At 36.6% G+C, this 25,932-nt stretch overlaps 1 protein-coding gene across 6 annotated transcripts in view; it reads left to right on the plus strand.

Moving 5' to 3' along the window:
• Positions 1 to 25,932, plus strand: part of LOC117971110 (FERM and PDZ domain-containing protein 4-like) — a 112,712-nt gene that overhangs the window by 34,279 nt on the left and 52,501 nt on the right. For 5 of the 6 annotated variants that reach the window (XM_059030133.1, XM_059030131.1, XM_059030130.1 and 2 more), the window contains exon 2: positions 18,133 to 18,249. In XM_059030133.1, the coding sequence (XP_058886116.1) occupies positions 18,133 to 18,249 (117 nt within the window). Of the gene's footprint in view, positions 1 to 18,132; positions 18,250 to 18,386; positions 18,621 to 25,932 lie in introns of those variants that run through there. The other variant, XM_034919108.2, reaches the window with a different exon arrangement.

The following is a 25,932-nucleotide window of genomic DNA, read 5'->3' on the forward strand; positions in this document are numbered from 1 at the left end:
TTATAAGAATCAATATATTATTGATTTCCGTAAGATGGGTGCCCTGCACAAAGGTGTGTCAATTGTGTGTTGAGTCCCAACATTGATCATTCATCCTGCACCCCATTGCTTAAAGAAACTGGTAATGCATTAACAACCTGGGTCTCCAGTTGCATTTATTGTTTTTTTTTGCAATGCAATTAACCGCATGAGTCGTTCCAGGTTTGTGCTTCACATTTGGTTGAGAGTATTATCCCTCTGTTTTAGTGTTGCGTGCCATTCAGGTCTATGGCAGCTTAATGAGATGAAAAATCAATTTAATAAGATACATCAATAAATGCTATTGTGTCTTGCTGCAGAGAAAGACATTCTGATGTACAGTTTAGTAACATGTTTGGGGAATATTGTGAAATGAGATTTTACTTTTTCAAACCTGCGAGTTAAATGTATTTTATTGGCTTACTGTACCAATCTTTTGTTGGATGGGCACCTAAGATGGTGCATTATATACAGTATATACTCATCATGGGCCCTGCAAGATTGGGTTACATTTTAAAATAGCTCCTAGGCAGGGTGGGCTTTCCAATACTGCATGGTTTGGATCAGTTTCCCTGTTTTTCTGTGTAAAAGTTACATTCTGTACAGCCCAAATCAATGAAAATAATTGTTTATTTTTTTCATGTGTACCTAACTGTGTATAGATTCTGCCTGGGCACTTATTTGCCATTTTACATGTTATACATGTTACCAGATGTTATATATTGGCTTGCAATGGCATTGTACAATATTACTATTATTTTATGATCCTTGATTTCAGAATCAGGTTTTTTTTTTTTTTTTTTTAACTTGAAAACCCCTCATCGAATGAATTTCCCTTTTCAAGCCCTCTAGGCGGTGTAACCAGTTGATAGAGCTGTAGGTATCTTTAATGGATAAATATATAGCTCAATTACTCTCCATTGGGCTTCTGATTCATAGTAGGTGTGATTTAATGTATGGGAATATGACATGCTGTTGAGAAAACCCTGCAATTAAGTAGTGTCCCTCATCATTTCTACGGCATTAGCTATCAAATCCCATGCTAATTGACAATCTGCTTGCAATAAAGTATCATTTCTTCTTACTTGTTTAATATACTATGGGAAATTTCTGTAAAATTGTCTATTACAAATTCTGATTAGATCATTTTTAGACATTAACTACGCTTCATTTGTGGGGTTTTGTGCACAGCGCAACACTAATATGTTTCCCTGCCTCAATTCAGAAAAATGTAAATGTATATGTATATGTAAAATGTAAATGTGATAGTATACACATTCCATACTGACTTGTTGTGCACTTGTTGTAAATATTCTTGATTTTAAAGTTGTATTTATATTCTACAAGCTCTGACCCATTAGTATCTCAGCATTTTAGCAACAACAACAAAAACATAATTATAATGTCACTGGGAGCTTTATCATCTGTATACCTATATCTCTTAAAGCACCTTAAAGGTAGAAAACTAGAATGCTGCTTCTGTAGTTGCAGAACTGCAGGGGTTAATCTGTAGTTGATGAGAGTAAGCAGGAGCGGGATAAACCCTAATTGAGGATGCAGCGTGCATTTCAGTGTTAGCTATTCTCCTCAGGTTTCAGGTAAATGCATCCTGCTCTCGGGAGACCGTGAGCTGTACATTTCCAATGGCTGTTTCACACTGAATCTTGGTTCCAGTGAAACAGAGACCAGCCTGGCATTTAAAAGAAAGACAGTTTTATGCTGCGTAGATTAATTTGTCCATTCTAGAACGAAAGCATCAATGTATGGACTGAATGACTGAACCGCATCATTTCAGAACTCTTTCAGTTAAGGTATTACCCTCTCATGGGGATGTTTTCATTTGTTTGTCGGGGGCTTGGCAGCAGATCATGTTTCCAATGGAATTGCGGTGTGCATTTTCTGACAGCTGCCTGATATTTGCCAAATGACCGGTTGAAGAACTTAGACCAAGCATTCTAAAGGGGCTGGTGTGTGCAGTGTGCTCTGTCTGAACTGGGCAATGCACTACAATTAATTTAGCAAAGGAGCATCATCTCTCCCAGGCTGGTCTGTACAGGACTACTGTATTTTAAGGGGCAACTTTAACAGATGCTTTGTTGTAGCTGAAGTGCTGCTTCACTTGGTGGGTGGAAAACAAAGAATAAAGACCTTCAGGAAATCACTGACTGAAGAGAAGAAAAAAAAAAAAACACTGAAGGTAAGCATTGTCATTAGATACAAGGGGTAGTGCTTTGGTTTCTTCAGAATGATACTTTTTCTGTTTGGGCTGCAAAGATTTAAAAAGCAATTGTTTCCATGTAAAGGAAAGAGGTTTGCTGGGAGCTGCATGTTGTATTCCAGTAACAGGAGATCTATACCATCTGCAGGCTATTTTTACACTCAAATGGTTAGTAGTAGTACTGTTTAATTATTGATACAAATGTACTCGAATTGCACCAGCATTCCTATCCAAAAAGAAAGTTCAGAACATTATTTTGGTTTGTGCATTATTTGTTCTATTCAGATTATACTTCATAACCCTATTATATTACCCTTCATATTACCCTTACCCTATTAAGATTAATGGATTTACATGTGTTTTCTTTAATGCATGAATGTAGTAATATACACCAAAGTGTTTTTATGTTATTGCATATTAGACATATAACATATACAGTCCCTTTTTTCAGCCCTAAGCCATTTTCATAAAATATGCACCAAAGCATATTAAAATTACATCAGAAAAAAATGCAGTATTGTTTTGACATAAGAAAAGTTATGTTAGCACCACAGAAATACAGTATTTACCAAGCTTGTCTGTTCAGATTCACTGCAGATTTCAATGGCACAGATAACTCTAATAGTGCACGATGTAAAGATGGGGTTGTCAGTGGTGCAGCACATGCCTGAGTCATCACAATATCTGCACTCAAAGCAAATTGAAAGATTCAATGATATCTGATAGTGAAGGAAACATTTTTAATGCAGGTGTTTTCCCATTCTAGTAATAGCTGTACATATTCATTAGACTTCACAGTATAGAATAACTGTAGTGTATGGATATTTCCTGACCTGAGGAAGATAAATAACACTGCACTAAATCATTGACCATTTTTTATCTTATATTAGTTTACTACAGTAGTTACTGAATTAAATGTACAGATGTATATATCTAGTATTGATTTGATATAGTTGAACTATGGGGTACTGATAAGGCTATTGTTTTATTTAAAAAATGAAAGGAAACATGTTTCAAGTGAGTGACAGTATCAGATATAATAGGTTGTGGTCTGTTGCTGAAGTGTTACAGATCATTCAGCAAAACTGTTGACATCCATCCTTTTAGACAAATGCCCTTGCTGAATATAGCTCTAGTAAAACACACTGGATGAGCAATACCAAAGGGTTGAAAAAAAAAACAAACAGATTACCAGCATTATTTCTTGCCCTGTTCTATAATGACATTTCATAACATATTTCCAGAGGCACAGTGTGGGTTGAAATAGAGTATTTGTCTAATGCGTTCAGGGTGTGTCAAGCTATGTCTGGATGTTTGATTGTTTTGCTTCACTGAGCTATATCACAGTGTGCATATACTGGAGCATGTAGTGGCAGGAGCATGTCTTTTTAGTTCACAGTGTCCAACTGTGTGGAAAAAAGGGCTGACAAAAGGTGGAGTTCAGTAGGTGGTCAGAGTGTGTTTGTCGCAGAGTACAAAGGACTATGTACGTATGTAGTAAACATGTTCACATTACAGCTTTGATTACATTTGTAGTCTGGAAGTTATATCAGAAGAATTATCTTGTTCTCTAAATTTAGTGGATTAGGCCAATAAAAACATTACAGTGATAGTAAACGTGTAACAAGGCAGACTCTGGACACAAACTGGCAACCTCTCACAACATAAGCAAGCTTCTTAACATTAACCACTATTCAAAAGAGCCAGGGTCATTTACAAGTGTGGTTTTAGAATTTTTAACTTCACCTCACTGGCAGGGGTCAGAATATGGAACAGCAGTGCCTGTTACACTCTCCCCCCTTAACATTGGTAGTCAACTGGGGGCAATCATTGAAATCGGGGTCACAACACCAATGTAATAAGATGGGGCTAGGCACGAACCGACAACCACACACACCACAAGATAGTGTCTTAACCACAGGCTTGTCTGCAGCTGTGGTTATACAGCCTTTAACCTTATCTCTGACAGGGGACAGAATCTTTACCTTCAGGGCATCACACAACATTGCCTGTTACACATGTATTAAGGTCACATGCATTTATTGGCATGCCAGTTCTTTATAAATACAGCTAAAGCGCCCCACTTCCCAGTGATGTTTCGGGTCATCAAGCATGTGCAGTGCCATGTGCCTATACTGTAAATAAAACAGAAAGCTAAAATGAATGATCAGAGACATTCCCAGCAGGCAATTCGTTTCTCCTTTGGTTTTTCAGCTGAGGGGTTAGATACAATGTGATTTGTAGGACTGACTTCATAGTCTTTTTTTTTTTGCGTGTGTGTTTTTGCCAAAATGTACATCTTAATAGGAGAGGCCGGGATTCATTTACTTATCAGTTGGGTGGAACTGAAGCTTCAAGATTGATCGGTCTCCTCCTTAAATCAATTTAATTAAATGACATCATTTTCAGACTAATTTCATCTGGGAAATGTGCACAGCTGGGAGATGACCTTAAAAACCAGAGGTCTGAACTTAAGCATATTTCACACTTAACGTGGTTGGTGCAGTATTTTATACAAAGCACTGAAGCACGCGTTGCTGTAAAGATTGAGTAAGCCAGATCCATAACATTCTTCAGAGCAGAAAAAAATATGAGGGCACCAGATAGAGGCACTTTTTCATTTTACTCCAGGCTTTAATTAACAATTATATTAAAGAATACAAATACATGTTGTCATTTTATGATGCAATAATGAACTAAAATCATATAAAACCTCAATATTGGAGCCTTGGTGCTGACAAAAGTAATTTGTAGTATGATTAAGTGTAGATCAAACCCTGTGTGGCTAGCTAGAGTGCAGTGGTGGTGCCAATCTCTGTGTTTATATTTCTTTCAGGCACTGAAAAAAAAAAACTGAATCATGTCAGTGTGACGCATCAATCGCAGACAGGGTCGTTACATCATGAATATGTCTAGTTCTGCTTGACTAGGCCACCAGGTATCCAGAAGCAATACCTCTCAAAAACACAGCATCTAAAATGACAGCAAAATAACTTGTACAAATGTTCACCCAAGTAGGTATACCGAACAAAATACTGACTGACCAAGGGACCCCGTTCGTATCGAACTTGATGAAAGACCTGTGTGATCTTTTAAAAAGCAGACCTATACGCACGTCAGTTTATCACCCCCAGACCGAAGGGCTTGTGGAACAGTTTAACAAAAAGTTTAAAAAAATATATGTTAAAGAAAGTAAAAGGACAGAAAAGATTGGGACTTGCTGCTTCCTTATCTCATGTTCACTTTTTGGGAAGTACCGCAATCATCCACAGGGTTTTCCCCATTTGTATTGTTATATGGGCATCAATCCAGGGGAACTATGGGAGGACCAAACTAATAATGTTAAAAATAGTGTTGAACATGTAATGAATATGGGAGAAAGAATTAAGAAAAAAAGCACATCTCGAGAAAGCACAAGCAGCACAGTCCTGACAGTACAATAAACAATCCCAGATCAGGTTGTTTCAGCCGGGGGAAAATTATTTGCAAGGTGGCAGGGATCTTATATATATAGTAGTAACATTAAAATGTTGTCAGTGAATGTTTAAAACCAATGATTTGTTTTATATCAGCAATTGTTGTTACTGTCATGTGAGTCAGACTTACTGTAGACTTTGATTGGCACTGTAGCATTATTAAGCATAGTTCACCTCAAGCTATTGTGAGTTTTTATATAAAGGGACTGACAAATCCTTTCGGAGCGATTCAGTTGTTCATTTTAATTAGTTTTGAAATTGCTACATGCCTAACTTGTCTAATTTTGTTATGCTGCTCTTACTGTTGAAGACAATATTTAATTACCTTCTCCTAACGTAACAATTTGAAAACAGACTTTGTGTTTATTTAACCCATAATCTGGGTTTCGGTGTGATATTTTAAAGGGTAAATTCTGGTAATGAGTTCTGTTACTCTAATATTGAAATGTAAGTTTCTTTGTATCAGAATCCTTTTGGCATTATCTGTGCCGGTAGAAACCAATAGCTTGTGAAACGGTAACAGCCTGTCAGTAAAGTAGATCTGCAAGGACAGCTTTCAGTTCTATGTCATATGCATGTTCACCATTTAGGCCTTGCAAAACAAATACAATGTGTAACCCATACTGATGTTGGGCATTAGTCGACTCGTCAGTGACCACTGACAAGCATCCAGACTGTTTGATCAATTCCATAATCTCAAATCAGGGACAAAGCCAAAGGGTTTCATGCTCTTATTTACACTGCTAGTTATAGCTATTATACAACATGAGTTTGTCTTTTCTTGTTTTAAGGTCCTGGATTGTAATTTGAAAAATGTGCTGCTTTCGCTCAGTGTTTGACTTCTACCAAATCATCCATTCAGCTCAGTGACAGGTTGCTGTTGCTATGCTGTTAATTGTCTTATTTATTAAGTTAGTTTATCAACACTGCATCATAATAATTTATCACAAGATAACAGGAGTTGGCACCCCACTTATTATATTATACAGTATAGTATATACAACATATCATTGTGATACTAGCTATACTGGATAGATTTAAGAGGTAATATCTTTATTTTAATGTGAATAATAACTACGGTCCATAATTGCTCCAGAATTATTGTAATTAAAACTAGACCCCATAGTCTTTAAATCTGTACATAGATTATTTACTGGAGAAGTAATTACAGTAGTAACCAGGGGACCAATCAAATGTTACAATGTTATCTGTGTCTGATTGATTGCTGCTCTCCGTTATGCTTCTAATAACATAATATACACAACTATACACTTACAACCTATTTTGCTGACAGCATCACTAGTCTTTCATTTTTTCAAATCATGTTTTTAGTTTGTAGTAATCCATTAATATCTTTTGCATTAAGCAAAGGGAGATGTTTACCCAGCTAAAAGGCTGATGCATGCAATCTGTTTGATAATTGTGTTTTGTATCATTTTGTTTTTCACATTCCTTTAGAGGATGTAATCAACACAAACATGGCTATATAATGGAATGTTATCTTTCAGTCTATTTGAACTATGAGGCCATGCCACACTGGTGTGTCGATAGCATTTCTAAATGACTGGTTTAAATGACGGTTGTAGCTGTTATGTATCACCAATCAAACAGCAGCTATAGCTCTTCAGTGCAATACCTTGTAATACCAACCATGTAAATGGTCATACAGCCCCCCCCCCCCAAAATAACTTAAACTAAATAATGTTAATATCAAGTTTCATGACAATTCCAGATATATATCTTGTGGGCAGAGAAAACAGACAGTAGTTTCCAAAACACAGCACACAGTTTTTATTCCAGTTTTCTATAAGGCTTGCTCTTATACTGCAATGTCGGCTGCGTTATCGAGACGTGTCCATACAGAAAGTAAACAGTTCAAACAAGATTTCAAACAAAACAAAGCCACCAAAACAAAAATGCCGATGTAAACCAACTGGACCAATAACCACATCCAGTTGGTGAATAGGTAATTCCACCTGGGGTTTGGGTTTTTCCTAGCTTGCTTGGCTTCTTCTTTAGGAAACCCTTCTCCTACCCTTATTCTGCAGTCCAGTCCTTTATGAATCCCAGCAGCGGACGTGCCGTTCCTCATAGCCCCTGTAGAGAACAGGGAATTGCAGATGCAAAGGACCACAACGTTATACGACACGGATTCCAGTTATTCTATTCCGGTCTTATTGTAGATAAACCCCAGAGGTTCTCAGGCAGGAAAACAAAACAAACAACCCACCAGACTGACGGCACATGCTCCCTTTTACCAGTCAGGCATTTGGCTGTTACAGGCTACAGGTGTGGGCCAATTAAGGCCAATGATAGTCTAACAATAGTCAAACCATAATTGCCTACCTAACCACACCTGCAGCCTGTTGGCCTCCTTGACGTTATGGCAGGCATGTATGCTGCCCACAGGTCCATCTGATCATTACTGGCAACCTCTGTGGGCTCATACCAAGCCTGCCATGAACGACTCCTAGTGGTAAACTTGTGAGCTGGCTCACAATATGTGAAGTGTGACAGACACACATAAAAACAAAATGTTTTTTGGAAAACCACATCTTTAAGTAGCCTACAAAGTAACCGCAATTAAGATTAACTGTATGAGCCCACTGTATTTGCATCTAACCCTGTTCTTGTTACAAGCATTAAGACATCTTATTTAACAATGTTTTGGTCTTTTTCTGCTTGATGAAAGAAAATCTCTGTTCCAGCAGGTACCCTCTGAAAGTTGTCTTTCAATGTAGACTAAAGTCTACTTCCTCACTGTTCTATACATTCAATCTATTTAAATTTAGGCTGGGACCAAATCAAAACTCTGACAACCCGCTAATCGCACTTAACAAAACTGTTTTTAGTAGCATTTTCTTTTTATGAGTAGAAGAAATAAGATACTTACCAAAAAAAAGAAATCACTATTAAATACAGTTTTGTTAAGTGCGATTAGCGGGTTGTCAAAGTTTTGATTTGGTCCGGGCCTTAGTATAGAAAATAAAAAAATAATAATTAAAACACGAGAATAGGGTTTGCCCTTTTTTACCACTTTTATTACTACATGGCTCACTTTTAAGATAAAAACAGAAAATCGAATTAATTACGAACAATATAATCTATGATCATAATCTGATTCACTAATTTCTGACAAGTAGTATTCAAAGACTGGTTTATATTGTTCTACTCACTATTAAATGAGCAGAATTTGGGAAAAATGTAGGAAGTACCTGACTATAAAAATGTTTTAATAGTAAATAGAACTCCCATAAAACAGCTTTACCATCTGGTGTATATTTATTAATTCTAAAGCTTACTAGATACACTTATTATGCCAGAACCCTGGTTCCGAGTTAGGGACTGGGGGCATAAACCCTGTCACATTTTCTTCTAAAACTTTGCAAACAGCCTGTAAGGGAATGCGGTAGATTAGATGGTACATTAATGGTGTTATTCAAATAAATAATCTGTTTCATTCATTAGTATTACAGGTATTTGATGTAAAAAGGATGGCGTAGGCTTACTTTACATTTCTCAATGGCAACTTCGCTAGCCTGTCTGCAGTGCACTGACATAATAAAACACATTTTGTATATTACCTTGCCGCATGGCTTTGTGTTGGGAAAGAGCCTTAGACATGGCATTTATTATTATTTATTTCTTAGCAGACACCCTTATCCAGGGCGACTTACAGTGGTAAACAAAACAAATACATTGCAAGTGAATTAAAGCTGTATACCCCCATTTGTGTCCCTATTGAGCTGAACGGACTGCAGTTTTTACAGACTCAATAGTAAATCATATTTAAGTACAGTTTGTTTGAAAGACTCACAAATTACCCAGCCACTCAGCAGCATTTAGAGTTTTCAGTTCATTAATTCTGCATGGTCGAAACTATACCGCCCATCAATGATTTAGTTATAAATGTGGCAGATAAGTTATCAATTATTGCTGTCTGGTTCTGGAGTACAATTTCAGTGTCTGTATATAGTTATAGTTGCATTATAGTTCAGTGGCCTAGCCATGGGTTGAGCCTGGGTGGGCCATAGCCCATCCAGTTTGCACATATGCCCACCAAAATCTGCGCCTATGCCAAGTTTAAATACATTTATAAAAAAATATAATAAATGTCAACTGTGCGCCCCGAAGGCAGGTGTTTAAGTTTAAGTCAAATAAGAAGAAAAGCAATACAGCTTTTTTGTCAAATGAAATGTTTTTTGCAATTATTGTGCGCAGTGTGTTTGTTTCTGTAGGTTATATTTGTAGTGTAATATGTGCAACTACTGTTATAAACTGCAAAAAAATGTTCGCCTTGCTTCACTCGGCACCATACATTTTCAGTTTGGGCTACTTTGTGCTGTTCAAACCCCAGGGAGATGTTTGATGTATTCAGAGTTTTAATTGATTTAAATCATGTTTTTAATGTAAACTGTTTCCTGTGACGTCATACCTTTGCTACTTGCCCGTCCACCTGAAGTTGGGGCCCACCCAAATTTCCATTCCAAGCTACGCCAGTTATAGTTGCATGCGGCGATATGAGTGATTATGAAAAGATATTAGAATACTCAAGAGGCTTGAGTGTAAAAAAGAAAGTCAATTTAATCACAAAACAATATGGACTTTTCAAATCCCAGAGCAGATAAAGAAACTAATTTTGAAGTGGAATCTTCTAAACATGTAAGTGTGATATACTTAAAATTATATTTTGATGACTTTTTTTCTGGTACTGGTGATTCTTAACTCTAGCTATATACTGGACTGTTATCTTGAAAGCACTGTGTTTCTAGGGTTGCTACAGGGATATGTGGAAAAAGCAGGAAAGATGAGATAAGAAAACCATCTATATTTGTTCACAAGCCACCTGATAAACCATCCTTGTTGGTGCTATACAACCATGTATTATTTATGTGTTTCAATCTTACATTTTTTATAACAGACTACATAATGCTTTTAAAGGCGGGCTCAAATCAATTATTTTTTAAGAGTACAAAAAAGGGATTCAGTCTGGATATTTTAAAACAATTCTGTTGCTGCTCATGAGTGAAGTTCCTGTTTGAAAATACATTTGTTTTGTTGTCTAATGAATTTAATTCAATAAATTCTCAATTAATCAAAAGCCATGGCAGTGAATACTTTGTAATACTTTATCCCTGGAATATTGACTGGGAGTATAATAGCAATCCTAGTTTTATTTGTTTGTCCCATAGTCATGTGGAAGAGTCAGATTGTTTGTTTTTCCCTTTTTTGTGCCTGTAAATAAACACAAAAATTCTAAAATGTATCTCACATTCATAGACTTTAATATAACTGCAGGAAAAAAGGAATTAATTAAATTGTATAATGAAATGTGTTTGTATTTGTGGGTGATAACAGTAAAATAACAAGACATTTTTGAAAACATTGAATTGGAATGTTGGGCCTTTTCTGTGGGTGCCTTGTTGACTGGATGACTTGTTTAGATTTTATTAATGAAAATAACATCAGTATAGGACTGGTATATAAGCACTATAATGTTTGTAGATTGAAAATGAGCTCAATAGTCATTGAAAGTCACCATTTACTTTGTACAACAGGAAGTTGCTGAGCGACCGAAGTGTCACGTGATTGATATGATGTCTGAAGGTAATTTACAATGTGATCACTTCAGTGAGCTATGTGTCAAAATATATAGAACTGTGGATTCAAAACTTACAGTTTTAATTATATGTTAAAGTACCATAAATACATAAATAAATAGTAAAATATTAGCCCTCATAAAAGCCATATCGTTACAGTATATTGGGATAAAATAAATAAATAAATAGATGTGTAGAAATATTTCCGTGCTGTGCTGTGCTTTGTGATTTGTTCTGACTGCTTCTAAGTCCTCTTACTGAACACACTTTTGATATTTTCGTGATGATTTGGATTTAGAGATAAACAAGGGAGCTTTGGTCTTTCTGTGTTTTACTGTAGTTTGCTTCAGTCTATACATTCTAAAAGTATTACATAAACACAGAATGTGTTCAGTTAAGGAGAATGCATACTTTGTGTGAAATCACTGTTTATGAACAACACAGTTTAGACATTTTTACTGTTGCCTTATTGCGGCCAATTAACAAAAATACTGTGTGCAATTTCTTAACGATAACACTACAAAAACATTAGATCTTGATCATAGCAGCACCTTGGATAGCAGCACCATTATTTAAATGTAATGCTAGGGTTAGACCATACCAAACCACAAAAAGATACATACAACAAAGTTGAGAGATGTCAGATAAATTGACAGGTAACATCTATTAAATTCAGGCAATGATAAAAGGTTGGAACCTGTTTACTAGTTTTACTAATGCTGATAAAATAAAATGTAATAAACCTGAATCCATGGTAATTAACATTACATTGTTTTAGCTGTTGAAGGAATATCAATCAACTTTGCTGCCAAGTCTGACACCTGTCTAAATATTTTATTATTATGAGAATTAAGTCCTTGTTTACAAATTGTCTCTGCCTCCCTTTTGGGTGGAACATATTCAATCTCGTTGTTATACTTTGGTCAGGGCACTCAGAGCAGGGCACTTAAACTTGGGCAGTGAGGACATTTATAAAACCAGATGTACAGCTGTACTTTATCCAAACAACACAGTAACAGGATACCTGTCATGCAAGAGGATGCACACACAGTAATTTCATGCCTGCATAACTGCTCTGTTTTGTTCTGGGTCGTACATTTTTAAAACGTGCTGTCAGTTTCCATGTGACATGATTGTAAGTTCTTGTATTTAAGTCAACAAAGACATTTACAAAGAATGCTCAGAAACTTATCTCAAACGATCAAAACAAGATTTAGAAAGATGGGTACCTACTGATCAAAGTAGTCCTGCAATTACTATACCATTCTACAGTAAATTATATGTTTTAATCATAGACAGTCAGTGGTATTTCAGTCCTAATGTATCCCTGCAGTAAGTAATCCAACTCTTTTTACCCATTCTTGTCTACAACTCAGTCACAGCAATTTTCAGAATGAACAATAATGTTTAATAATGTTGCTGTTGAACCGAATTTACTAGAGATTGAAAAAGGAGAGCTAAATCAAAGTACAACACAGGATGCACTTAAGTTTTTTGTTAAAAAAAGGTGCCCCTAGAGCTAGACTATATGTATGATATTTAAAGTTACCTTCATTGAAGGCTGTATAGAAGGAGTCTAGAAATGAGTTAAACAGGCATGGTATAGGTTGCATGAACAAAGACCGAAGGACCACAGAGACAGCAGCATGTCACCAAGCCTAATAGCTGATTTGGTTGAAGTCAGAAACCACATGTAACTGACTTAAAAAAAATAATAATAAAAAACCTGACAATAAAACAAGAAGAGACCGAAGCACTAGTCATATAATAGTTATAACTAGAGAGGTATCTATTGTATTTGGAGACAACGGTTTCTGTTGCTGGTGTAAATGTCTCTGGTTGGAGGACTGTAATCTCTTTGTTTACAGTAGACTCTGGTTATTGCTTAAATAATGCTGTTTTAAAAATACGCTGTAAAAGCTAAGGGACACAATAATATTGTCACTGGTTGTATTTGCAATGACTCAGTCAATTACCATTTCAATCCCTGCAATGCAAGGTGAAGGTGCATTGGGGTTCCCATGCCTGATGGCATAGCAGCATGTCACTTCAGCATCTTTCATATGCAAGGCTATTTTAAACATTGATTCACAATTACAGAACATTCAATACAGCAGAACTGAAATAATTCCTTTTTAATTCCTTTTTAAGTACAATCTTCTGGAGCTGTAGACAACATAAAGGATTGCCTCATAGCTAGCTGTTTTGCACAAGCAGCTACATGTGAACGTTATCTAAGCTTTAAATGCTTAAAACTAGATAACATGTGTTATCCTGCACATTATGAAAAGTGTACGGCATTAGTCTTTATAAACAACAACAGCCCCAGTTTTTAATGTTATTTCAGTGTTACTTATTTCAGTGTTTCACTGTCCTTCATTCTCAAAAACGACGTCATCATTTTAAACACAAAAGCTACCAGGAGTTAGAAACTAGAGATAAAAGGTCTGCATGATTGGGTGAGAGACAGCCAAGATAAATATATTAATGTTTGCAACAAAGCCAACTGTTAGATTTCAAAACTAGTTACCTGTAATAATAATAATAATAATAATAATAATAATCATAATAATAATAATAATAATACTATACTAGAATCTTTAAACAACCATAACATGCACTACGTCAGGTAAAAAATGATTTATGTATGATAAGGTATCCTGAAACTTTACTAGGACAACCCACAGTAAATCAATGCTTTTTTTTAAGAGTTTGGTTTTGTGTCTGTCACAGTGATGTATTTCTTCCATTCATCTGAAACCGCTTCTGCTGTTATCTAAAATACAAATGTGGTGTCTGTGACTCCAGATGATCATCCTCACAGCTGAAGCCTTCAGCATGCCTTGCATGATCCACATTTACTCTAAGAGTAAGAAATAGCACATAGAGGAAGAAGTGCCACATAGAGGAAAAGTGGTACAGTATTTCTTACATCTACTAGGGACAGTGTTGCAGGGGAACTATTTAATGATTGCACTCTTCTGTACCTGGTGTACTTATTGTATAGAGCCTTAACCGCTGGGGTCAGAATCTGTAACAACATTATGCATTACTGCCTGTTTCCTAAACACATATTTTATGCAATGAATGTTACATTGATGGGTAAGATTTCCAGGGGTTTTGTTACAGAACTGTACTATATATATAACGATATAGAAAATGTTATATCGATATTGTGCAAGTATTTCGATATCGAAGTCTTCAAAAACACAGAAATATAATAACACGATTGCAATATCAAACATATATAGATGTTAACAGATATTTACATATGAAAAGCAATAGCTTAATTTAACTTAGTGGTGCTTTGCTTCACGATATCCATGGAGTAAAACAAGGTCTTGTTATATTGTTTTACTATTCCATCATCAGCCACCTCAAAACCGAAATATTTCTATACTTCACTGCGCACAGACTTTCTAGACAATCTGGAAGTAATTGAATTTTCAGTTGCTGCGTGTAAATGCTGACTCACGACACCTCTAAAGTATTAAGTACAGTGTCATGTCAAATTTTACATTTTAAAAGTACATCTCATTTATAATACTGAAAGTTGACATTTTAAAACTACTCTTATTTGAATAAAGTAGACCGAGGGGTGATTCAATCAACCTTTACAGCTCTTATGTATATACACAGTACGTTTTAAAATAAAAACTTGTTATACATAGTGGTATCCCCAGTGTGTGCCCTGCTACGTCTAAAATGTAAAACCACAGAACAGGGAAATAGCGCAGATCATAAAGCAGGAATAGGTTATGGGGGCTTGCTTATCCTATCAATTTCTCCACCTTAACTTATTTAAACCTCAAAGAAACTCACCTGACTGTTTCCGACTCCCTGTTGCAACTTCATCCTCCAACTGCCCAACCTGCTGACCTGGCTGATCAGCTCAGTTCCTCTTTCACAGGCGGGTGCTTGAGATGCAAGACTAGTGGGCACATCTATAAGCCCTAACATCACACATACTCCAAAAAGTAACCATGATCCAGACATTGAATTATTGAGGGCTCAAACAGTAATCGCAGTGTTGCTTACTAATCAAGAGGCACAGTGCAATAGATAATAAATAAGTGTCTGTCTCAGTCTGGTGCTGACTTGACTGCAGGGCTCCTTCTCCTTTAAGTCAACAGCTTCATCTTCAGAGCATGCCAGGTAAGGTAAGACTGACAGAAATTTACTCCGGACAGCCGCCAATGGACAACAGTGACAAAACTGGAGTGAAAAGTGACGAATGAAGAGGCGATTAAAAATGAAATGTATTTTCATAAAGTGACAGATCCCGCTACATCTTGTGTCATGTATGAAGTGACAGGCAGCTTGGCTATGGAAACAGAGTGTATACTGCAGAATACCAAAGAGGGAATGCTTGCTGTACAGCAATTGACTCTGATGATCAAAGGATCTATTCTGTGTACTTTCCTTTCAAAATGGTATTTCTTTGGTTTTCAGAACACTTACAAATGATTATAGAAAAATGCTGGAAAACCTTTACCTACAAAACAGGGCTTACCTACAATAAAACATCATATTCATAGAGTGCCTATGAATATAGTCAGATGCAGGCATAACGGTATTGGCATTTCTTGACTAACCTCATTCTTAAGGACATTGGGGTCCAAATCAAAACAACAATAGAAATCTGAAATGATTTCAGACATGTTAAAGTTGTTATAAAATACATATTGGTGGCAGTATTGTGTGAACTACCGAAGCACATCTTTGTCCTGAATTTCCGAAGTACACCAGTGGATTAGAATGTAAGCAAAGACACATTCGAAGACAGTGAGAGTATGTCTAATGTTAAGTCAGTCTTGCTAAAGCCATATGGCTGAAGCTGCATCCACACTGGACGCGAGCGATGTGAACGCATAGTTTAGATGTTACTGCAGTCGAATAGGAGTATCCTTCCACACCAGCAGCGAGCGACGTCACTAAAATAGAACATGCTTCTATTTTCTTTATCGTCGCGCGATTGGAATGAAACTAACCAATCAGAAGCAAGGTTAACACCCTTGACACACGTCAAACACATGCCTCATAACACATTTTCTTTCCGATTATGCAAGTTGCATAAAATAGGTTTATTAATAAACAAAAATAAACCGGACCATACATGCAGTCTGTATATCCAGCATATAAATGAAAACTGAGTACTTTTGCTGGCTGGCTGGCATTCACACAACTTGAACATGTGACCTAATTTTAAGCTATGGCTTTTTTTTGGTGTGTTTATTTGCTTTTAAGATAAATAATGTTTTGTTCACTAAATTGTTCTGTGGCACAAATCTGTGACAAGAAGAATGTATTTACATAAGCATAAAGTGAACATATGCATAAAGAGAGTCACCAAACAAACAAAAATATTATCGAGGTCCTACTATTCTATATGTTGTAAAACAAAGCCAGCAACACGTATGTATTCTATGTGACACATCCCAACATTACCAAGCTCATAGTTTGATTATGAGCCATATCTGTTCACCGGACTGTTTTAAAAGGAAAAACTAAATAAAAGTCTTGCATCTCTGAAACCTTGCTGAAAAGTATTGTTCTTTGATGATTTAAAATTTTGAATGCATTTATAATCTTATACAGAACAAACAAAAAACAAGCCAAGCCTTTAATTTCCTTAAATACATTTGCATAGAGATGTTTTGATCATTGAAACATGATATACAATTTAAAAAGCAAGGCAAACTGAAATCGAAGACACACCAGCCTAATTGTATGATAGATCCATGGGATAGATTGATGGATAGAGCCATGGGAGCTTTAATATCTACAAAATAGACCTAATTGTAATGTCTAATGTCTGGCTGTAAAGTAAGACTACTCAGATACCAACACCACAGCCTGTAACACCTGCTATTCCCTGTAGATTATCCACCTGAACACTGACCAGACCCAGCTCAGCATGGCTATGGAGAGAGCTGAATCCAAACTGGTATGGCTACAGGTTGTTGTACTAGGTTGGCCATTTCATGCCATGCTGTGCTTTTTCTATCATGGAATACGTAGTGGGGCCACTTTATTCGAAACTGATAGTAAATAAAGTAGGCATATCATGTCACTGTGGTGGCTCACTTAACTGAGAAATATAAAGACACGTCTGCCTTCCCCCGCAAATGGAGCTAGGCACTTTTAACACAGCAGACAGCATGTTGGTTTTGATCCTCATTGGAAACTTCGGTACAGAAATGCTTTCTGTACCCTCCCAGCATTTCCATGCGTGTAGTATAAAAGGTTTGAGAGCAGTTCGATAGCCATACAAAGGTAGAATAAAAGTATCCAATTCTAAAAGCAGCATGACTAAGGTTCCAGACAGTTACTGCAACTGGGAAATAAAGACTGACTGTGTTGAGCACGATACATCGTTCTACAGTGCTAATTGCATGTTGCATTTACAAAAAATGCCATACTGTAGGTAAAAGAGGATTTAAATAAAAGGTATGTTACTGACATGTATATAGTCAAATGATTTACTGCTTTGTATCTTTGGTAGAACCATATAGAAATGCTTACGGATGGAGACCTTGATTTGAAATGTTACGGTTATTTCTGTGTGTTGTTCACAATTACATGGTGGCTTATGGTACAATGACCATTGTTTTGCAATATAAATGTATTTAACATGTTTTGGCTGTGGTGTACAGTATATCAGCACTATTAAGGATTATTAAATGGTCAGTATTTTTTAATTGGATACATTTTTCCAAGTGATGGTTGCACCTTTTATTTTATTCCATTATACTAAGAGCAATTCAACCTAGGATGTTTTTTTTTTTTCTAAATGGATGTTTCTTTTTTTATGTTGCAGCCACAGGAACAAATCTGCAGGTTGGCCCCCACCATCCGGGACCTGCAGCTCTTCACAGGGGCCACCCTATGGATGGGAGATGGCGACAAATAGAGAAGGCAGAGACTGCTACATCAAGTAAGTGGGAGAGAAGCAGCAGCTACAGATGTTTAGAAGCTACTGCAGTATGTAATTATTCCTCACACGTCACTGCCTACCACTTGTGCTCCTGCTGTTGTGTATGTAGCATACTGATGTGTTGCATTGACTGGTGAGGAGAGCAAGGGGGGAAAAAAGAAAATGTGTTACATTTCGTCAGCTTCAACACTGCTATGTATTTTATAGAAAGCTGTGGAGGAAGATCCTGTATATTAGCCGTAACTGTTTTAAAATGAAAACATGTGACTGCCTTGATATAAATGAAATCCAAACACGATGTGAGGTGCTGTATCACTGTAGGAATGCCAACTGAGACTGTAGTGCACTGGATGTTTCACAGAGAGTGCCAGGTACAGTAGATAAAATCCTGTTGATGCTGCATTGTGTGGTAGTACTCTGTGTTGGTCCCTGTTGTTTTTTTGACTGATGTTGTTGCTGTTTGTTTTTTGTGTAGTTTTTAAGTTCTGCAAAGTTTCTATTATTTCTAGTTCTAAAAATAATATTTAGCAGGAATGCAGGAGCTACAACTACTACAAAAAACACTATATACTGTTATTTAAAGTTAAAGTAATATGTACCGTATAACTGTATATATCATGAAGGCCATTTGATTTTGGTATTTTGACACATATTTTAAGATTGTATCACATTGCCTTGAAGGCTACATCTGTGATATAATCTGCAGATATGTGCACAATGTATCTTCATTATTACTGCAGAACTATTTTTGGATCACTACTCGGCAGGCCAGATTATATTTTTAAACGGGAATAGAGCCGACCAAAATGGTTGGACATCTTAGATTATCCCGCAGCTTTTTAGGCCAACAAAACAGTTGAAAAACGGCCCATCCACTGTCAGGATCAGGATGATCCTCCTTTCAGACCAGGGTGGTGGAATAGAATAAATGCTTTACATATTTTTGTTTTAATACAAAATGTTATTAGTTTCTGAAAGAAACACCTTCATTTTCTTAATAAAATGTCAGTGAAGCAATGGGCCTTATGCAATTAAAGCTTCTGGTGCATTGGTGTGTCTTTGCTGAATGTTGCAAGAGATCTTGTGCATATATTGACCTGTGCTGGTGCTTCAATAGTGGTCTACAATTTTGAGTTAAGCAATCTTCCCTATACCAGTACTATACAAGTGAATTTTCTTACGAAGACCTCTATACAGGTCTGCCATTTTGAAAGAGTTAGCAGTATCGCAGATCCTGCACCTTTAGGAAATACCTTGTTTAAATAAGTCTTGTTTTGTAGTGACTGCTGCTGTTTCCAGGTGCCTGAGTAAGTGTCACAAAGACGGCCGGAGTGGGTGGCGTCAGACCAGAATCAGGAAGTAACACACAGAGATTTGGGGTTTTGGTTAAGCTGAGCGCGTGATCGCGCTCACCATTTAATAAACAGAACAGAAAATAAAAGGTTTGAACAGACAAAAACACGGGACACGGCACTACACGCCAAAATAAAAAGACAAACAAAACGTACTAAACACTTAACAAACGGTGCACGGAGAGACAAACAAACACGGTGAGTACAAACACTTCTAGATATTATTTTTACTTTACTACTTTACGTTCTCCTTCTCTCTCACCCGTTCTCCACTCTCGAACACCCAACCCTGAGTGAAAGAAACGTGCATCTATATATACTGTTGTGCTGGGATTCAATTACTAGTTAATTATTCACTTGAATCCCAGCACGTGAATTAATTCTGTGCAACCCCGTGCTCACATATTACATTTAACCAGCACGTGAAGTGATTTGTGCTCTCCTCGTGCCTAAATACAAATCTACACTTTTTAAATACACGTGAAACACAGACCCGTTTATATCCCGTGTACCAATGACTATACACCAACATTAACACACGCACGCAACACACAACACACAAATGCACACAGGGGCGGGGCGCATTGCCACAGTAAGTCATACAGGAGTTGTGTAAATAGAAACACCTACAACATGTAGTGATGCGTTTGTGTAAATAAGGTATCCTCATGACTGACTTATTTATAATGCAAATGAATCCCTTGCATGAAATGCATATCACTCGGCAACATATCTTATAGATGTTGACACCGTGGTAATAGTATGAGCTAGGTTGGCAGGTGCTTCCCTAACCAAGAATGTGCAAATTGCTGATGTTTCATGAGGGTCAGTCTCAAAGGCAATGAATGACTCTACGGACCATTCTGGAGAATTGACTTCTGTTGCAGATTTCCAACCTACCTTCCCAAAAGGAATTGGAGGATGTATCATGTACACCTTGCAGACATGTCGTGTTGAGTCAGTGCTGTCTTGGCTTGCCATGGTGGCCCCCCATCCTATTGACTGTTTTATGGTAGTTTTTGTTTATTGATAGAAAATTATTATTCAAAGCTTTTATATACCAGTTATATAGCAGTCCAGGTCAGTGGTCATTTCAGCCTTATGGTGGCCCAGGGACTTATTTGGGGATCTCAGCCCTATTTGTTATAGGAAGGTGTCTAGATCATGAAACTAAATCACACTGTAGTTAGTACACATTGACAAATGGACACTTCCTTATGCTGTTGACAAACCTTTTACATTGTACAAGTTGACTGCGGTACATTATACACCATGGTAAAAGCATAACAAAGTTCAGAGTAATTGGTGAAGCACAGGCAAGTGTGGCACTTGATCATAGACAAGTATAATACATTTTTAAAAAAAACATGGTAAATACATGGCATACCCCTGATAAATTGCAACATTACCATGCAGGTGTAGCCATGCTAGATAAAATATGTTTAACATGACCTTTTTATTTTTCAGTGGTGTATTGCTTAACAGGCAGTAACAGGTAAAACATAATGTGTAGGGGGCTCCCGAGTGGTGCATCCAGTAAAGGCACTCCGCGTGGAGTGCAGGATGCGCCCTATAGCCTGGACCTCACCGGTTCGAGTCCAGGCTATTCTATTGCCGACCTTGGACGGGAGTTCCCAAGGGGCGGTGCACAATTAGCTGAGTGACGCCCAGGGGGGGAGGGTTTAGGTCGGCCAGGGTGTCCTCGGCTCACCGCGCACCAGCGATCCCTGTAGTCTGGCCTGCAGGCTTGCCTGTAAGCTGCCTGGAGCTGCGTTGTCCTCAGACGCTGTATTATTATTATTATTATTATTATTATTATTATTATTATTATTATTATTCATTTCTTAGCAGACGCCCTCATCCAGGGCGACTTAAAATTGTTACAAGATATCACATTATTTTTACATACAATTACCCATTTATACAGTTGGGTTTTTACTGGAGCAATCTAGGTAAAGTACCTTGCTCAAGGGTACAGCAGCAGTGTCCCCTACCTGGGATTGAACCCACAACCCTCCGGTCAAGAGTCCAGAGCCCTAACCACTACTCCACACTGCTGTAGCTCCGAAGTGGCTGCATGGTGAGTCTGCAGTGTGAAAAGAAGCGGTCGGCTGACAGCACATGCTTTGGAGGACAGTGTTCGTCTTCGCCGCTCCCGAGTCAGCGGTAAGCCGAGCTTAAATAATAATTGGATATTCTAAATTGGGAGAAAATAATAAAAAATAATTGGCGACTACTAAATTAAAAAAAAAAAACAAACAAAAAAAAAAACATAATGTGTAATCAGTGCATATAGCAGATAGAAAAAGCCCTGTCTATTTTCAGTCTAGGAACAGCACAGAACTCAGTCTTGCATGGAAATGGATACTATACTGGTGTACATGTCCCAAATTACTGAGGCAGAATCTTGCTGACTGATTGGGATTTGTGTGACTCAGCAGAGTAACAGAGTCGCTCATCCGTTCAAGGTAATTTTCTTGCTTATTCTAAGATGAGCAGATTTTGTTTGCAAAATAAATTAGCCAAGCAGCTACTCTTGGGTTTAATTTCACCATGACAACAGGTCTGAAAAAAAACCTCACCTCAATGTGATCTGCTGGTCTGAAATTAAAGGCTTAATAATAATAATAATAATAATAATAATAATAATAATAATAATAATAATAATAATAATAAAAGTAGAAATGTATACCTGATAATTAGGGACTAATTGTTTGGAGATGTTCTTGTGACATTTATAACCAGGAGAGTAAAGTTTAAGTAGCAGTGCTGTCTAATATACTGTTAACTGTTTACTCAGGTTGTATGTCTCACAATGCTGACAACTTCATTTAGTAAACATTGAATTACATTGATTGGGGCTTCGTGTTTTTTTAGTTGGTATTTATTTATTCAAAGCTTTTTCTCTCAATTTCTGGTTGTATTTTTGCCAGGGAGGGCAGTATAGTGGCAGTAGTGAACTCTATAGAGAACCTCGACAGGAAACGCAAGCTAATATTAATGGTGTATTGCATGAGGCAGAAAACTTTTTACAACCTCTGTCCTGGTCAGTAATACAACTGTAAAGTGACAATCTTAATACTCAAGACATACAGGAATATCAATGTAATTAGTCTAAATTGCAAAAGGCTTTATAGCGGATTGAAATACAAGTGTGGGTGGGCTCTTGAGATTTAACCAGTTTTCTAATTAAAAATTAAAACAGGAATGATGATGGTATACCAACTGTCCAGCTTGAATTGGTCCTTTACTTTTTGGAGCACTTATTAGTTACTTTCTGTTCCAGTTTGGAATAGTAATTCAGAAGTGGTTTTTCCATTTTTTTTTAGTGTGCACTATTGACTTCAGTTGGCCTGACAAGAAGTATTCTAAGACATACATTTCAGGGAGCAGGGCACTCCACAAGGCCTGTGTGCATGGCCGCAGCTAGCTATGAGGACTCTGAGGTCATGTCCTTGGTTTTTTTTTTGCATCATAAATGCTGATGCTCATGTAAAAATTCTTGTGAAGTACAAGAGACTCCTTAATTTTCTCTGTTGGTTTTCCATGTAACATAGATTTGGAGGTTGAATAGTAAATACCAAGCAGTCATATAAATACTGCAGCTATAGCTTGAAACCTAAGTGTGACCTCGGTAGAATGTCAGTTCTGGTTATGGCCCTACCTATCCAAAGAAACATATTGTCTAAGTGATAATGTTTTATGAACATGCATTACTTATGAATCACCATAATATTTTAGTAGTGTGCTGATATGGAGATCTTCCCTTTAATATATTTTCAGTAGGCAGATAGTAATTGAAACGGAAATAAACTGGAATGTCGTTTCCTTCAGTTGCAATATTTACATTATTGAATTCCAATCCATGATATGAACAGTTTCTATAGAAAATCACCCTAAAGCCTGTCCCAATAACAACATATAATCATTTTGACTGTGATTAGAGGAAATATTTATTGGTATCTGATTTTAATTAGCCTGTGATGTTTACTCCACCTATTCAATAACTAATGGGATCTATAATATATTTGCAGTGATTTGAAAAACTGGATCCAGAATTATTACTATCCTGAAACCCAGGAACTTATAGTATGATTTGTGCTATTTACAAAGCACACTAGCCATTTTATTACACAGGCTCCTGCGTAAGTTCCTGAACAAATGAAAGCATGCCTTTTATAGTACTAGTTTAGCTGTTGCTATATATATATATATATATATATATATATATATATATTTTTTTTTTTTTTTTTTAATTTCTTTTTTTACTAAATAAGCACATAAAAGTTGGTTAAAACATATAGTTGATAGCAATAATAAATGGCAAATTACAAATACAGTCCACACAATAAATTTGACAATTCAGCAACTATTGTATGGACAATAAAATGCTATTCATGAATGGCTCCCTTGTATTTTGCTAAAAATATATTTAATTTCCCTCTGTCCGACATTAGAAGACATTCTAAATTTAATACAGATACTGTAGAACCCCTTCCACACCCCTCCCCCATAAAAAAATCTATTAATTTAAAGGTTGCCTGTGTAGAATTTTAATACTATGCTTGCAGAGTTCATATGGTAATGTCTAACAATGCATGTTTAAACCACATATATTATTAATGAAACATGCTGTATTTACTGTAAATCCACCACATTTTGCTCAGGTTTGCAGTAGAGCTGTGTAGAGTAGAGTATATTGTAGGTGATCTACGTGGTGTACTGCACTGCTAGTTTATTGTATTCCATTGCACTAAGTTACTGTCTAAAACACTGCATTTTATACAGTGCTTTCTCATTAGAATGTCAATGGCTTTTCAGTGTTGGCTGTCTCAATTATATGAAAGCTGAGGCTTCGCTACCATTTTTTACAGTAACAGTAATTTGGGAATACAAAGAATGACAGCTGTGTGAGGTGAATTAATTCGGTGTGCATTCCTTCTTGTGTCCTGGGCTGGAGCAGCAGCGTGGTATAACAGAGGACATACGCATCTATAACCATCAAAATTATAACTGAATAAACTTTGGTACGTCACTTTACTATATATTCTGCATGTAGCATCAAACAGTTGCTGTAACTGTATATTAGTGGGTGTTCTGTGATTGGTAGTTTTTATTTTAAATCAGAAGACCAGGAACGGAATCAGCAGACCAGGAATGGAATCCTGAAGAGGTGGAACAGTTGCAAAGTTTGTTACTTATAAAATGTTACAGCTAACTTGAAATCTGCAACTGTTTAAGAATTATTTTAACAATTAAAAAGGTCTAATTAAGCAAATTATCATTTCAATTAAGGGTCTAGTTAAGTAATTGAGAGCTCAGTTGGAATGAAAACCAGCAGACACAGTGGGTCGGTGTTGAAAACCACTGATTTAGAGGACAGATCTCAAACTCCAGTGCACTAGAGTGAACATTTTGAAACAGACTTTAAAGTTATAAGTGTAAAAGGTTGTCAGGATGTTAACAATGAAAAGAAAAATTACCTTATTTAAACAGTTGTAGCAACACGTGGGGACGTAGAAAGCTATTGTTTTTCAGAACCCTGCTACTTTGTAAGATGATATTACAGAAATGTTCCAATTTTACTTACCTAGTTGTGGCCATGAGGGTTTACAACAGACGTAACTGGAGTGTTCTACTGGTCATCTCTGCTTATTTTTTATATCTCCAAGGATGGTGAAATGTAATTATTTGTTAGTTGTTTCTATTAAGATTACCTCATAGCCCAAAAGGGATTCCTGTGCTAAAGTTATGCCAACATGCTACCACTACTACTAATTGAATGAAGTTTATTTTTTTAAACTGTGAAAGTTAATATGTGAATCACTACACTGTAACATGAACGTCATAAAAAAATGTGTACAATGTACAGAATGTATTGATTGACCTAAGCAGAGAGCTCAGCTTGTTGCTACGATTTCAGTGATTTATCAGCCACAGTATGGAAGTATATATAAATCTATAATTTATATGTATAAAATGTATAGTATAAACAGTTTAACTTGTTTTGAGATTATTTAGAGAAATCTGTTGTGAAATTGCTAACAATGTACTTTTGATTTAAGGGAATTTGTCCCTTAAATTGGACACATTTTGACCTATGGAGCAATGTTAATCATACCAAATTGGTACTGGCCTAATGCGCATTTCCAAAAATCTAGAAAACTGTAATATGATGATGGTATGATGACATCACAAATCTAGAAAAATAATGTTCCATTCTGGGTGCCAAAAGTTGTTTGTTAGTCTGTACTAAGAGATACAGGTGACTACAAATACACTGAAAGAGTGTTAGTATGGTATTGCACTGATACACCTGACCTGCTAAACA

Source organism: Acipenser ruthenus, chromosome 9 (genome assembly GCF_902713425.1).
Source record: "Acipenser ruthenus chromosome 9, fAciRut3.2 maternal haplotype, whole genome shotgun sequence".
Classification (NCBI taxonomy): domain Eukaryota; kingdom Metazoa; phylum Chordata; class Actinopteri; order Acipenseriformes; family Acipenseridae; genus Acipenser; species Acipenser ruthenus.